The 16,012-nt window shown below is 40.7% G+C and overlaps 1 protein-coding gene across 1 annotated transcript in view; it reads left to right on the top strand.

Moving 5' to 3' along the window:
* The window catches only part of LOC145347848 (zinc finger protein GLIS3-like), a 370,782-nt gene that overhangs the window by 257,042 nt on the left and 97,728 nt on the right, over nucleotides 1–16,012 (top strand). Inside the window, exon 6 of the mRNA XM_080195761.1 lies at nucleotides 2,793–2,903. Coding sequence (XP_080051887.1) covers nucleotides 2,793–2,903 — 111 coding nt within the window. The remainder of the gene's footprint in view (nucleotides 1–2,792; nucleotides 2,904–16,012) is intronic.

The raw sequence follows: 16,012 nt of genomic DNA, 5'->3' as shown, positions 1-16,012 counted from the left end.
TTGGCAGTCCATTCAAAGAGAAGCTCAAAAGGCACAAATTATTTTTAGTGGGGATAGGGGAACTGGGGAAATCCCTCCAAGTTTCACAAAACCATCTAGGGCTGTTACTTCTCCTGCTTGTATCCTTTCCTGTTGTGTGTATGTATTAGAATTCTACTGAGCCCACTGTGATATGAAAACATATAGCAAAACAGGGGTTGTTGAGTAGCAATAATACAAATGTAAGCATCATTGTTACACTGTCCTGCCTCTTTATTTGAAAAATAATTGAACATAGAACACTACAGCACAAACAGGCCCTTTGGCCCACAAGTTGCACTGTTTGTATCCCTACCTACCAGGTCTATCTATAACCTTCAATCCCATTAAATCCCATGTACTCATCCAGAAGTCTCTTAAAAGACCACAACAAGTTTACCTCCACCACCACCGACGGCAGCCGATTCTACTCACCCACCACCCTCTGAGTGAAAAACTTACCCCTGACATCTCCTCTGTACCTACTTCCCAGCACCTTAAACCTGTGTCCTCTCGTAGCGACCATTTCAGCCCTGGGAAATAGCCTCTGAGAATCCACCCTATCTATACCTCTCAACATCTTATAATCCTCTATCAGGTTACCTCTCATCCTTCGTCTCTCCAGGGATAAAAGACCGAGCTCCCTCAACCTGTCCTCATAAGGCATGCCACCCAATCCAGGAAACATCCTTTTAAATCTCCTCTGCACCCTTTCAATAGCTTCCACATCCTTCTTGTAGTGAGGTGATCAGAACTGCACACAGTACTCCAAGTGGGGTCTGACAAGGGTCTTATAAAGTTGCAGCATTATCTCCCGACTCCTAAACTCAATCCCTCGATTAATGAAGGCTAGTACACCATATGCCTTCTTGACCACATCCTCCACCTGCGAGGCTGATTTAAGAGTCCTATGGACCCTGACCCCAAGGTCCTTCTGATCCTCTTCACTGCTTTCAGTCCTACCCTTGATATTATACTCCTTATCAATTGCTGTAAAATACATGTTCATTTTGCTTTCAGAGAGATGTGTTCAGTGGCTTTCATTAACTTGCTATTTGTTACTTCACACTATTTGTATCCTTGCATTATCTTTATCAGTTTTAAGAGTATAAAATTTGGTCCCAACTTTAATTCAGTAAATTCACTCCTGGGATGTGGTACACAGGTCAGCAAAGACCCAGATACAATATCTTATCTGTCATGAGTTCACTAACCTTGGCAGAAATACTTATGGAAGCAGTACCATTGTCCTTAGTTTTTCTGTCTAGGGAGGTGAAAAGAATTAATGTCGATTGACTCCTGTTGGAAAAGTTTTTAATGTAAATATCAAAGAAAGGCAGAATAAGGATTGACTGCAGTACTTCTCAAGGAGGACTAGCCAATGTTCACTTGCCTTGGCACACACGAAGGATGGTACTCAGGCCATTAAATTACATTGATCTACACTCAGCTAAAAGTTGGAGATAAAACTGATAGGAAATGTATGCCAGCAAGACTGTACGATAGTTTACATAATCGAGCCAGATAATATATAAAACATGTGTTTTGGACTGCTGGAGGAATTATAATTAAGTAAAATAAAACAGATGCTGAACCTGTTTGAATATATAAACATTTGTCATGGGGTACAGAAGATATTGCTTCACCTTACATTGTAATATTTAAATGTTAGTGTCTGTACTGTGTTAATATGTGAACTGCACAAGCGTAAAACTTTTAATTTTTCCTTCTCTTCTTTGTGCTTTCCTTTCTTTGCCAAGGAATTTCTGTCTTCAGAACCCAGGTACTATTCATTCAATGATTTCAGTGGATGATTATAGAGACAAGTCTGGTACATAATGCAGCAAATTTTTGTTTTCACTTTGCTAATAATCTGGTTGAGTGCAATGCTTGCCCATTACAGAGACCACCCAATTTTCATTCCATTGAAATCAACAATGTGACTGTCCAACCTGATGGGGAAGAATGCGCTCTCCCAGATTACTGTTAATGTGACAAAGACAAAAAATTACCCTGTTGAAGTTTTTTACCTTATGACAGTACTTTGGATTTAAATATGCCATGAAGTTGGAGATATTGATACATGAGGTACCAGATCAGAGCTTCATGGTGCTCTGCCTACAGACAATGGAACTCTGAAGCAATTCAATGTAGCAGTTGTGTCAGTGGGATAGCAGAGTTAAATGAAGTTTAAAAATATTCTAACAGTGGTCCAATCATCCTGCATTGTGCAATTACTTGTTAGACTGGTCTCATAAGCTTACCTAAATACACTTCAGTATATTACACTGTCCAACTTGTAATCATGTAATTATAACAATTCTTCATATCACATGATATATATAACTGGGCTATCTAAAGTAGCTTTCTTAAACTAAGTGTATTCTCCTTAAAACAAGTTATTGCTGTCAAATATTCTACATTTGCAGCTTCCTGACAGTTATGTGATTGGCCACCAATAATAATTACCAACAGCTACATTTGTGAAAACTGTTTCCTGATTTTGGATCAAATCCAGGAACAAGGCTATCATCTGACACCACATTATACTGGTCGAGTGCCAGGACTGAACTATTTGAGTGAAATATCTTAAAAGGAGGAATTTCTACATCTAGTAACCACATTATGATTTGAAAGTGCTTGTGCACTGGAAATAATAATTCATCATCTCATAGCATAAGGATCACATATATACAGTCAGTGCAGAATTGTCTTAATGAGACTCAGCAGCTATTGCAAAGTGTAAAACCTTTCTCTCTCTTAAACTTTTACAGAAACCATATGCTTGCCAGATCCCAGGGTGTACAAAGCGCTACACTGATCCAAGCTCACTGAGGAAGCATGTCAAAGCACACTCTGCCAAACAGCAACAGGTGCGTAAGAAGGTAAGAAATAATCAGATAGGTCAATATGTCATGTACTGGATAGTGATGACATTTCCAAATATTAATTTATTTTACAAGAACTAAATGCTTCTTTTTTGAACCTATATTTTTTATTTAAGAATGCTGGATGATGATGACCTAGTGTACTGAACATTGGCATTGTTGAAAAGAATGGGAACAATTAGTGGTTACAAATTCCAAGTCACATTTGGAATTGTGGCTTCGAACAATATCCCATTCCTTCTCTGTCACTGGGTCAAACTCCTGGAACTCCTTTCCTAACAGCATTGTGGATGCAGCAATTCAAAAAGGCAGTTCACCAACTACTCAAGGGTAATTAGGGATGAATTCTTGCTAGTGAAGCTCCCATCCAATGAACTAATGTAAAAACAAAATGCAGTCTCAATTGATTTAGACTGCCATTCAGCACAGTGAATGTGAGCTCAGTTGTAATGGACAATTATCAGAATGGTGACATAGTGGTTATGTTATGGGACTAGTAATCCAGAGATCCAGATGAATGATCAGAGAGTCTAAATCCCATCATTGCAGTTTTTTTTATTATTATTAGTTTGTGGGACATGGTCAAAGCTGGCTGGCCAGTATTTATTGTCCATCCCTAGCCACCCTTGAACTGAGTGGTTTGTTAGGCCATTTCAGAGGACATTGAGAGTTAACCACATTGCTGTGGCCCTGGAGTCACATATAGACCAGACCAAGTAAGGACAATAGATTTCCTTCCCTTAAGGACATTAGTGAACTAGATGGGTTTTCCAACAATCAACAATGGTTTCATGTTTATCATTAGCCATTTAGTTCCTTTAAATGTTTAAATGTTATTCAAATTCCACCATCTGCCAAGGCGGGATTTGAACCCGGGTCCCCAGAACATTTGCTGAGTTTCTGGATTAATAGTCTAGCGATAATACCGCTCGGCCATTGCCTCCCCTAAGTTAGGGAATTTAAATTGATTTAACTAAATACATTTAGAATACAAAGCTCATGTCAGTAATGGTAACCATGTAACTACCAGCAAGATTGTCATAATAAAACTGATCAAATTCACTGATGTCCTTTAGTGGAAAAAGATCTTACTTGGTCTAGTCTATATGTGATTTTAGATCCAAAACAATATAGTTGGCTGATAAGTGCCCTCTGAAATGGCCTAGTAAGCCACTTAATTTTCAAGAAGGTGGTTCATGATCACCTTCTCAAAGACAACTAGGGATGGGCAATCCACGTCAGTGGCATTCACATCTGGAGTAAATTAAAAAACAATGGGCAGCATGGTGAATACAGGATTAATTGCCATAGATAGCAAACCAGCTTAAAGAATTGAATTCAGTTGGCATAACCTGCTATATCACATAATGGTTGTCATTTACTCCATCTACTGATATGTAGAGGGACAGGTAGTATATAAAGATATGTGGAGGGACAGGTAGTATTGAGGAAGCGGCGGGGGGAGCTGCAGAAAGACTTAGACAGGTTAGGAGAGTGGACAAAGAAGTGGCAGATGGAATACAATGTGGAAAAGTGTGAGGTTATGCACTTTGGAAGGAGGAATGGAGGCATAGACTATTTTCTAAATGGCAAAACATTTAGGAAATCAGAAACACAAAGGGACTTGGGAGTCCTTGTTCAAATTAACGTGCAAGTTCAGTCGGCAGTTAGGAATGCAATTGCAATGTTAGCATTCATGTTGAGAGGGCTAGAATACAAGAGCAGGGATATATTTTCAAGGTTGTATAAGACTCTGGTCAGACCCCATCTGGAGTATTGTGAACAGTTTTGGGCTCCATATCTAAGGAAGAAGTGCTGGTCTTGGAAAGGGCACAGAGGAGGTTCACAAGAATGATCCCTGGAATGAAGAGCTTGTCATATGAGGAATGGTTGAGGACTCTGGGTCTGTACTGGTTGGAATTTAGAAGGATGAGGGGGGATCTTATTGAAACTTACAGGATACTACAAGGTCTAGATAGAGTGGACGTGGAGAGGATGTTTCCACTAGGAACATGTGGAGAAACTAGAACCAGAGGGCACAACCTCAGGCTACAGGTTTAAAACAGAGATGAGGAGAAATTTTTCAGCCAGAAAGTGGTGAATCTATGGAATACTTTGAGGCAGAAGGCCGTGGAGGCCAAGTCATAGAGTGTCTTTAAGAAGAGATAAATATGTTCTTGATCAATAAGGGGGTCAGTGTTTCTTCAGAAGGGACTCTTCAAAATGCAGCTAATGAAAATACAACAAAAATTACTCCAACTTATAAATCAAAGAAAGGGTTTAATAAAGAAATATAATTACTCCAAACTTGGGGCCTCGCCCTGGGCCACTCCAAGCCACCCACAATTCTACATTGTTCCTTATTTATAGTGAATCAACTGGTCAGTTGACTATTACATCATTCTGTAATTGGTTCCATGCTTTACTGGGTCAGCTGACCCTTATATCTTGTTCCCATTGGTCACATTACATCCAATACAAAGTTGTCACTGGTTACATTCGAACAGTCAGGAGTTATGGGAAAAGGCAGGAGACTGGGGATGAGAAAAATATCAGCCATGATTGAATGGTGGAACAGACTTAATGGGCCGAGTGGCCTACCCTATGTCTTATGGTCTTACTGCAGTTAGTGTGGGTTTGGTTGGCATAGAATTAAACCGATTTGTTGAACATGACACCAATTGATTTTGCAAAGTTCAAAAATTGATTGCTTGCTTTAACAGTCTTGGTATTCATTTTTAACCCTGGATAAATGAGAGTATGTTTGCATGTGTTTTCTTCTGGCAATTTCTTCCAGTATCTGTAATAACCTTCAATCTGTTATTGTATTAAATAATATATTCAATCTTTAGAAAAGGAATTCCCTTAGTATATAAGAAAGTTATTGATTGTTTTTGATTTTAATTCTGCCAAAGTCCGGTGATGATGATTACAGTCCGAAGTGGAGCATGCTGCCTCATGAAGGTACACTATCTCAGGCCGCAGTATCCTCACTCAAATTCAAAGGATGGTTGGACACCCTTCAGATCATGAAATTGTTTACACATATGGTCACAATTTAGGGATATAGCGCTCCATTCGGGTTTCTTGTAATACAAACACTCATTACGTTACGTCAACTCAAGCAGATTCAAATAGATTTTAGCCAGCTGCCCAAGTGGGTCAATTGCTAATGGCTACATGATATGGTATTAAGCCATAGAGACCAGTTCTTGAGGTTTGTTTTTCAGTTTTGTGCTGTTAACTGCTCTAAGGCAAAACAGCAACTGAGTGCTAATTGGCTACAACATTTCTCAGTGGTAATATCAACAGTGGATTTTGCTATTGATCAGATAATGCATTTTGTGAGCAAGAATAAAGAGCAGAAAAATATTTAAAATGTTACATTTCTTAATGCAGTGTGGGACCAAAGGGATCTAGGTGTGAAGATACATAAATCTTACAAATTGAATGGTAAGGTAAAGAAAATGACTAACAGATACATAAATCTTGAAAAGTGGATTGTAAGGTAAAGAAAATGCTCTAATAGAGGCAAATAGGATTTTGAAATTTCTATACAAAGAGATTGAATACAGAAAGACTACAATAATTCTGGAAAAGTGTGGCAAGGATTTACTAATTGTTGTGATAATGGATCTAAATTGCAAAGTATGACTAGGGCAACAAGAGCAATATTCTGTCAAACTAAGAAGGTTAAGGGAAATTTGAAAGAATGGCAAAAGGCGTCAGGAATGCTAAAGAAATATACAAAGTAAATATAGGTAAGTTATTTGCTTTGAAGGCGACATAAGAAACATACATAAGGAGTCGAATAGAAAAACCTATTTCATAAAAATAGTTGCTGCAATGTGGAATGCTTTGTGACAAGTGGTGATGGGTGCTAACTGTCATCTGAAAGATACTGGATAATTACTTGAAGAAAAATAATACAAAGAGGTTTCAGAAGAAGGCAGAAAAAGACTGTGTTTTGGAAGAAGGCAGGAAAACATAACTTTTTAAATTAAGCCACATTTATTTAGTACAAGTAAGAAGGTGGATGAATTGTCTCCACCTGTGTTAATATTTCGATGTTTGCATAATCTCAGTTAAGTGACCACTACGCGTGAGTCTGGTTGTGTGGATTTTTGGGTGAGGGTAACATTGGGCTTGACTGTGATAATTTGTTGACATTGACAGAATTGGTTCATAAATGAAAACTGGCCATTTAGGAAAGATCACTTGAACGTAGTGGAGTATATAGCCATTGAACAAGATACCAGAAAGCAGAGGCTGAAGTGAAGTGCTTTCTCTGTAAAGGCACAGTTGCAATTCTATGTGAACATTTAAATAATAATATACCAGTAACAAATTAAATAGTGCAGGATTGATTTACCAGATTTCTAATTTTAAAAAGCAGTAATGGAATGTATTCTGAACTATCAATGATTTTGGAGTGAACTATATGTTTATGCCGTGTTGTTATGCGAGCTGACTTATGCTTGGTGACAGTGCGTTGGCAGGGAGTCCTGAATCTGAAATTGAAGATTAGAATAACTCTGCTTTGTTGAGTTCATTCCTCCTGCTGTTTTTAATCTTCCTCTCCATTTGTGTTTTAAGAAGTAAATGTCTCACACAGTATTGCCAAGAGCATTCATTCTGCTAGTTATAAGATAGATGTCAAGATGATTTGCTACAGTGAGTTGAACAGGCTCAACTTTGCTCCAATCCTAGCAAGTGTTTTCTGTTACTAAAAAACTCAGATTCATCAACTAAAAGAACTCAACTCTTGTGTTCCCCTTTTATAAAGCTCACAAAATCACAGAAACACTTTCTGTACATTGTTGGAATTTTCTGCATCCCACTAGTTGTATGAGATAAGTCTTTTCATACAATGAATAAAGCTATGTTAAAGACCTTCTTAATGTTATAGGTATCTGCCCATCAAATAATTTTGATTGGTATTTCAGTGGATGACATATATAGCTGCTAGGAGACTTAGTATGGAATAGTTTAACATGGTGTTAAGGATGCAACCTTTAAATTACAATGATCTACTCTGCTGTTGTTGGGAGTTATTTTAAGCTGGACCTTTTACAAATCAGCTTGTTTTGTTCACCAGAAGAGATGTTGTAGAAAAATGCTAATTCACATAATGCTTGACATAAACAAAAAGGGATTCTAGTGGTTTGTGCTCTAAATCTGTGTGCATATAACACTGTTTAAGAGTTACTGATGTTCATTTTCTAACAATGTTCTGTGCGAGTGAGCAAAATAGTCTGTATGTAAATTCTGAGTTTTCGCTCTTATAACCAGTAATTAAAACATATTCAAGTTTCAACACAAGAATACACTGAACTAGGTGTCATTTGCCTATTATGTCTATCCCTTTCATGAATTATGCTCAGTCTAACTATACCATAAATTCTACTCTTTACTTCGCTCAATTTTCCCCTTCTTTGACAAAATACATCTATGTATCAGTTCTGAATTCTGAGACCTCATAAAATCAGAAAGCAACTTTCACCAATTTCATTTGTAAGTTTTTCATTTGTTGATGATGTCTTTTTACATGTAAATATTAATACATCAGTAATTCCATTTTCTTCCAGCCATGTTTTGCTTCTGCTGGCTGATGATGTTACAGATTAGGAGCCAGTGGTTCTAATGGTTAGCTATTGGTTTAACTATGTCTCTATTTATTCAGCAGAATTTCAGGAAGAGTTATATTGTTGTGTTGTTGGGTTGGAATAATTTCAACAATTCCTAAAGACTGCTAGCTATAACCACTCTAACATTTATTTTAACCTATCTACAGATAATGGAGGACACTTTTATAAGATTCTGACCGGGCTTGTTTTCCTTTTACTTTCATGTTAGACTGTCTGATCTCACATCATATGAGTATATGTCACTCTGTTCTATGATATCACAGACTATTATAGTCTGGGCGGTATGGTAGCACAGTGGATAGCACGGCTACCTCACAGCGCCAGGGACCTGGGTTCAATTTTGTCCTTGGGTGACTGTGGAGTTTGAACATTCTCCCCGTGTCTGCGTTGGTTTCCCCCGGGTGCTCTGGTTTCCTCCCACAGTACAAAGATGCGCAGGTTAGGTTGATTGGCCATGCTAAATTGATCTTTAGTATCAGGGGATCAACAAGGTTATGGGGTTAAGACCTGGGTGGGATTGTTGTTGGTGCAGGCTCGATGGGCTGAAGGCCTTCATCTGCACTATAAGGATTCTATGATTCTACGATTCTAACCATTTATGGGAACTAGTTTAACTTGCTCTATTATACCACAGGAATCACAATGACAGCCAATATGAGATAAAGAAAACCTGGGGATCCAGGCCTCATTAATTTGCACTGGTCCTATTTTGCCACGTCTTTCTTTTGCTTTCACTTAAATTCCAATTACAATCATACTTTATCAAGTATGTCTCTGCTGTTTACAATATATTTGTTTTGCAATAAATCATTTCAACGGTTGTTCTGATAGACACCGTAGAACCTGGACAGCTGATTTCCTACAGCTGTATAAAAAATTACACTTAATAATTTCCTTGGCATCTGATTGAATGAATGTAATATTCCAAACATAAAGAATAAAATTTAAACTGACTACAGCATCAGGTCTGCTACATGTAGGCCGGTCACATGGGGCAGTATTTAATACTGGTAATGGTGGTCTTGTCTGCTAGCTGGAGAGCCAGTGAGAATCCTCCTTTGGGGAAAACTGCTGTATTAAGTGGACTTAAATGACTAGCAGGAGGCCTTCTCCAATCAAGGACCACCCCCCCCCACCCCCGCCTTCCATGGTTGATTCTGCCAAAAGCTGCCAGCCAATCACCAGCCAGCAACTGCCCATTGCAGGCAGCACCACCCAACAAGAGAAGTGGTGGTAGCTGCTGGTAATGCACCCAGGAAGAGGCATAGGATTGCTGAAAGACCTAGGCCACAGAGTGAGGGTGAAAACGGGTTGTGGAAGGAGGGAAGGGGTTTGGCAGCAAAGGCAGAATGGTGATTCTTGGCAGTCCCCCCCTTGCAGATATCGGATCCTTCAATCAGGTGCTGAATACCTTTGAAATATTTGCCTTTTGTGCTTCATGCTGCTCTGTATACTGCTGGTTGAATACAACTGGTGGTGGAATGAGGCCCCTAAGTGGGCATTAATTGTACACTGAACAGCCCTCAATTAGTGGCTGGATACCTCCTTACCTTCTTTGGGGAAGATACTCCATTGTGTACATTTGTGTCTTACCTCTGCCTTTTTTTTGTTCTTACATGAGATGTGGGCATCACTGGCTAGGCCAGCATTTATTGACCATTCCTATTTGCCCTTGGACTGAGTGGCTTGTTCGGCCTTTTCAGATGGCATTTAAGAGTCAACCATATTGCTGTGGGTCAGGAGTCATATGTAGGCCAGACCAGGTAAGGATTGCAGATTTTCTTCCCTGAAAGAAGTTAGTGAACCATGTCTTTTTAATGACAATTGACAGTGGTTTCATGGATATCATTAGACTTTTAATTCCAAATTTTTATTGAATTCAAATTGGTGATGTTCAAACCTGAGACCCCAGAGCATTATGCCGGGCCTTTGGATTACTCGTCCACCACTGCCTCTCGAACCTAAACTCCCACTGGGGAATGCAATCCCTTCCCAATCAAAAACTCTGGACTTGTCTGCCTTTTAATCCAGTATCCATGGTCTTCTTCTCCAGACTCCTTTTAAGTTCCAGCTGAGGCCACTACTGTGTTCCGATCAGACAGGTCAGGAATGCTTGAGGGCAAGACTTCCTGTCCGTGAAGGGTGGAAGTACCATTCTCACCTTGTTGTGGCCATCGCTGCGTCTTATCATTCAATGGCAGCTCTTTTTAAAGTCAGCAAATTGCTGACTGACTTTTCTACCAGTTCTGGGGGGGGATGGTTATAACTCATCCCAACATTATTTCAGGTCATCGCTCTTTCAGTAGGACTGAAACATGACCTCTTTTTCTCCATAGATACTCTCTGTGCTGCTGATTATTTCCAATATTTTTTGTTGTTATTACAGAACTATCCATGTATTGTTCTTGGGAAGTATTGGATTTTTTTACAAGTCAGGAACCCATCAGATGTGTGCTGTTACAGCCCTCCCGAAGACAAAATACATATATGAGAGAATCAAAATACTGAAAAAGAGAATATGGAAGAATACTACTGTTCAGATCACGTTGCAAATGAGCACCTTAATGTTACTTGTTAGGTAGATATATATGCCTGCTTGGTTTTGCAGCATGCTAATAAATAGGCCACATGGCTGCCAGATAATGTAAAATTGCAAGAAATAGTACTTCACAAGTTGGCCAACAGAATTACACAAATTTACGAAACTTCAAATTAAATGAAGGCAGCTGCTGCACAAACATGGCATTGTACAAGTTCATTAATTAGCCTGAAACCACAAGTCATCTGTGACTTCCATCTGATTCAGTACACCCACACCTTTCTGTCGGAAAATCATACTAACCAAACTGATACATTCATTTTTGAGGATTTGTAATCCTTGAATTTTCCAACTCTCCTTTTTCCTTCATACTCCTCACAGCTAAGAATAAAACCCAGTGCAGTTCCTCCTCATGTGTCACTCCTAGCTCAGTGGCTAGGAGGCCCACATGGTGATCCAGTGATCCTACCCTTTCAGTTGAGATTTTTGAAGGCTATGCAAAGATTTCCAACATGAAGATGCAAACCATTGATAATATCAAAAATATAAGTGTTATGCAGAGAAAGAGCAGGACATTGCTACAGAAATGGGGGCTGTCCCAGCATTACTGGCAGTAGCAAAAGTTCTTGATTAAAACTATGAGTTTTATAAGTTTATAAGTATTACTTTGGCTTTTGTTTTCTCTCAGTCATTAGTGTGAGCGCAAGAAAAATGCATCTGTGTTGAAAATTTCTTTGGACTTCTTCCCTGTCGTTCCTTACTGGTTTGGATCTGTGGTCAATTTTGCCAAAACACAATTTTAAAACTATTTTTACAAGCTGTACTCAGAAAATGAAAACAGAAATTGAATTCCTGTTAGACTGTAAATGGTTTTATATCAGTAATTACGGTTTAATGTTGCAATTATATCCCCTGTTTTTCACTTATTTTAAATCTCAAATCCTTCCTGATTACCTAAGTCTGTAAATAAATAAGATGAAAACATTTGGCTCATTAATTGGGTACAACAAATCAAAAGAGCGTTACAACTATTTACATGCGGTGAACAGACATTTCAGAAGGTTGTAGAACTGATTTTAAATTGTAATCCCACTGTACTGTTCCCATAATATGAAATAATTTCACTATTCTAGTTTTTCAGTGAAAATAGTAAAGATAAGAAAATATATTCTTTGCAGTAGAAAAGTGAAAAGTAGTTGTGTCTGACAAATTTACTGGAGTTCTATGAGGATGTGTCTAGGGCGGTGGACAGAGGAGAGCCGGTGGATGTGGTCTTTCTTGATTTTCAGAAGGCGTTTGACAAGGTACCTCACAAGATGTTATTGCAGAAGGTCAGGGGACATGGAGTTGGGGGTAGGGTGTTAGTGTGGATAGAGGATTGGTTGTCAAATAGGAGGCAGAGAGTGGGGGTCAATGGGTGCTATTCGGATTGGCGGTTGGTGACTAGTGGAGTGCCCCAGGGGTCGGTGCTGGGGCCTCAGCTATTTACCATTTATATAGATGATCTGGAGGAGGGAACCAAGTGTATGGTGTCGAAATTTGCTGATGACACCAAGATTGGTGGAACGGCAAATTGCGCGGAGGGTGTGGAGAGTCTGCAGAAGGATCTAGATAGGCTGGGCGAATGGGCCAGGAACTGGCAAATGGAATTTAATGTTGACAAGTGTGAAGTTGTCCACTTTGGTAGGAATAATGGTAGGAAGGATTATTACTTACGTGGAGAAAAACTGCAGCAGGCGACGGTGCAGAGGGACCTCGGGGTCCTTGTGCATGAGTCGCAAAAACCCAGCTTGCAGGTGCAGCAGGTGGTCAGGAAGGCGAATGGGATGCTGGCCTTCATAGCGAGGGGGATTGAATATAAAAGTAGGGAGGTCTTGCTGCGGCTGTATAGGGCATTGGTGAGGCCGCAGCTGGAGTACTGTGTGCAGTTTTGGGCGCCGTACTTACGCAAGGATATTTTGGCCTTGGAGGGAGTGCACAGGAGGTTTACTAGGCTGATGCCGGAGTTGAGGGGGTTGAGCTATGAGGAGAGGCTGAATAAACTAGGCTTGTACTCGTTAGAGTTTAGAAGAATGAGGGGAGATCTCATTGAGACGTATAAGATGATGAATGGGATGGATAGGATAGAGGTGGAGAGACTCTTCCCGCTCAGAAAGGACAGTAGGACTAGGGGGCACAGCCTCAAGATAAAGGGGGGGCGGTTTAGAACGGAGTTGAGGAAGAACTTCTTCACTCAAAGGGTGGTGAATCTCTGGAATTCTCTGCCCGTTGAAGTAGTGGAGGCTACCTCACTAAATATTTTTAAGATGCGGGTTGATGGGTTTTTGATAAGAGAGGGGATTAAGGGTTATGGGGAGAGGGCGGGAATGTGGAACTGAGCCACGACAGATCAGCCATGATCTTATTGAATGGCGGGGCAGGCTCGAGGGGCCAGAAGGCCTACTCCTGCTCCTATTTCTTATGTTCTTATTTAAGGAAATGTTAGTGAACCTGTAACTTTAAAGCAAAATAAAGGACAAACAAGGCCAGTATAGTAAATCAGAGACAGGCCCAGATTTTCACCCCCCAGGTCAGGTGTGCTGAGACACATGGTTTCATGACTTTAAAAAGATCTGCCTGAACTTCCAATTTTTGTTTTAGGGAATAGACTAGTATAGGAATCGGGCAGGCGATCCTGGAAGTAGTGAGTATCATGGCAGGCCAGGCTTGGTTTGGGCACTTGGGCCAGGTAAAAAGTGAACCTTTTAAAAGGTTAATTTGTAAGATAGGTTGTCAACTGTGAAGTCCCTGTGCCTTGGAAGAGACATTATGCCTTGTCAGCTGAATGTCAAAGCTGTAAATGTTGACCACCTGTTAGCTGACCATATATAGCTATGGATGATCCATCATGGGCTTTACTTAGGAAAGAAATATCAGAGCATGGAGCAGAATTTTATGTTCACCCCAAAACGGTTTGGGACCTGGGGGGTTGGGGAGTGGCGGGCTAGCCTAAAATTGAATGGATGGAATTCCCTCCGGACAGCTGCCCACCCCAACCCACCTATAATTTTAGGCTTGGACAAGCAGGGCCTTGGGCCAGGAACCCATCCTTTGCAGCCAGCCTCAATTTTTTAGATTGGAGTAAGCGTATGTAACTAGGGTGGAAACAGAGAAGAAAACTTTTTTCCACCTCGGGAGGAAAGTGTGAGGGGGCACCTCAATCTGAAGGCCCCTTCAGCATTGGGACACTCTCTGCTCTGGGACCTTGGAGCGCCAGCTATCCCTCTCCCCTCCATGGCCAATCACATGCCACCCAAAACCCCCAGGATGTTCCCCACCCTCCTGTTCGCTTTACCACAGTCCTGGGACTTAGTTCCATGCAAAACACTGCAGTATTGCTTCTGGCCACTGCAGCACTATGCTGGGCCAGGTTAGAGAAGTGTTTGTCAAACAGATTGGCCACAACTCTCATGAGTGGGACTTCCTTCCAAGGGCGGACAGAACTACCACCCACTGAGTGAGCATTAAATGGCAGTGGGTGTCTGAGAATCAACAGTAGTGCGATAGTGCCGACTGTCTGGATGGCAAATACCAATCACTTGACATCCTTAAAATTCTACTCATGAAGTGGATTCTCAAGTGGAAATGACATCATCTTGTCATCACCATCAGGTAGGGGTGGCACGGTGGTTGGCACTGCAGCCTCACAGCACCAGGGACCCAGGTTCAATTCCAGCCTTGGATTACTGTAAGTGTGGAGTTTGCACATTCTCCCTGTGACTGTGGGTTTCCTCTGGGTGCTCCAATTTCCTCCCACAGTCCAAAGATGTGCAGGTTAAATTGACCCTTAGTGTCAGGGGGTTAGTGGGGTAAATGAGGGTTACAGGAATAGGGCCCTGGATGGGATTGTGGTCAGTACAGACTCAATGGGCCAAATGGCCTCCTTTTGTACTGCAGGGATTCTATGAGGCAGATTGACTGGATGAAGATTGATTGCAGGCTGTGCTCACATATACATTTCGTAAACTAGATAACAGAAGCAATGCCAAGAGACTTTCAGCAGAACTCTGATCTGTCCTAGGAACTCAAGAACAGCTTCTTCCCTGCTGCCATCTGACCTTTGAATGGACCTACCTTATATTATGTTGATCTTTCTCTACACCCTAGCTATGATTGTAACACTACCCTCTGCGCCCTTTCCTTTCCTTCTCCTCTATGTACTCTATGAACAGTATGTTTTGTCTGTATAGCACGCAAGAAACTATTCACTGTATCCTAATACATATCACAATTATAAATCAAATCAAAAAGAAAGATGTGCAGTGGAAGAAAGAGGAAGAAAGAGCAGAAGTCCTAGATTCAAATTGTGGCTGTGGTGAGTGCAGCAGGAGAATGTCAATGTTCATGATTCAATGTCGGAAAGGGGTTAATGGCCTGATGCGTTGTGGCAAACGTAGCTAGGCTCATCCACACAGAGCTCCAAAAGAAGGATCATATCTGCATGCTGCAGCTAAACTATGACACCTGCCACATACCTCTGCTTCAGCATTGAGACTTGTATGTGTACACAGTCATATTGGTGCATCCTGAGAAAACATATGAATAAGGACAGCAATGCTCAGTTGCACTGCAGTGCAATGTATCTCCATGCACTATAAATCAAGCCATGATAAATTCACCTTATTGTTCAGTCAAAAAGATCGAAGGATGCCATGATTATGGTTGGTGGCGTTCTGGCAAATAGGGTACAGGTGAAGGCTGGGATGAAGGCACTTTATCTGAATGCACGAAGTATTCGGAATAAAGTGGATGAGCTGGTGGTGCAGATCAGCACAAATGGATATGATCTGGTGGCCATTACAGAGACATGGCTGCAAGGTGACAGGGACTGGGAGCTGAATTTCCAGGGGTATCAAGTGTTTAGGAAGGATAGGCGGGAG

Source organism: Carcharhinus amblyrhynchos, chromosome 9, assembly GCF_965287045.1.
Source record: "Carcharhinus amblyrhynchos chromosome 9, sCarAmb.v2.hapA, whole genome shotgun sequence".
Classification (NCBI taxonomy): domain Eukaryota; kingdom Metazoa; phylum Chordata; class Chondrichthyes; order Carcharhiniformes; family Carcharhinidae; genus Carcharhinus; species Carcharhinus amblyrhynchos.
This window is presented reverse-complemented; position numbering and strand designations above follow the sequence as displayed.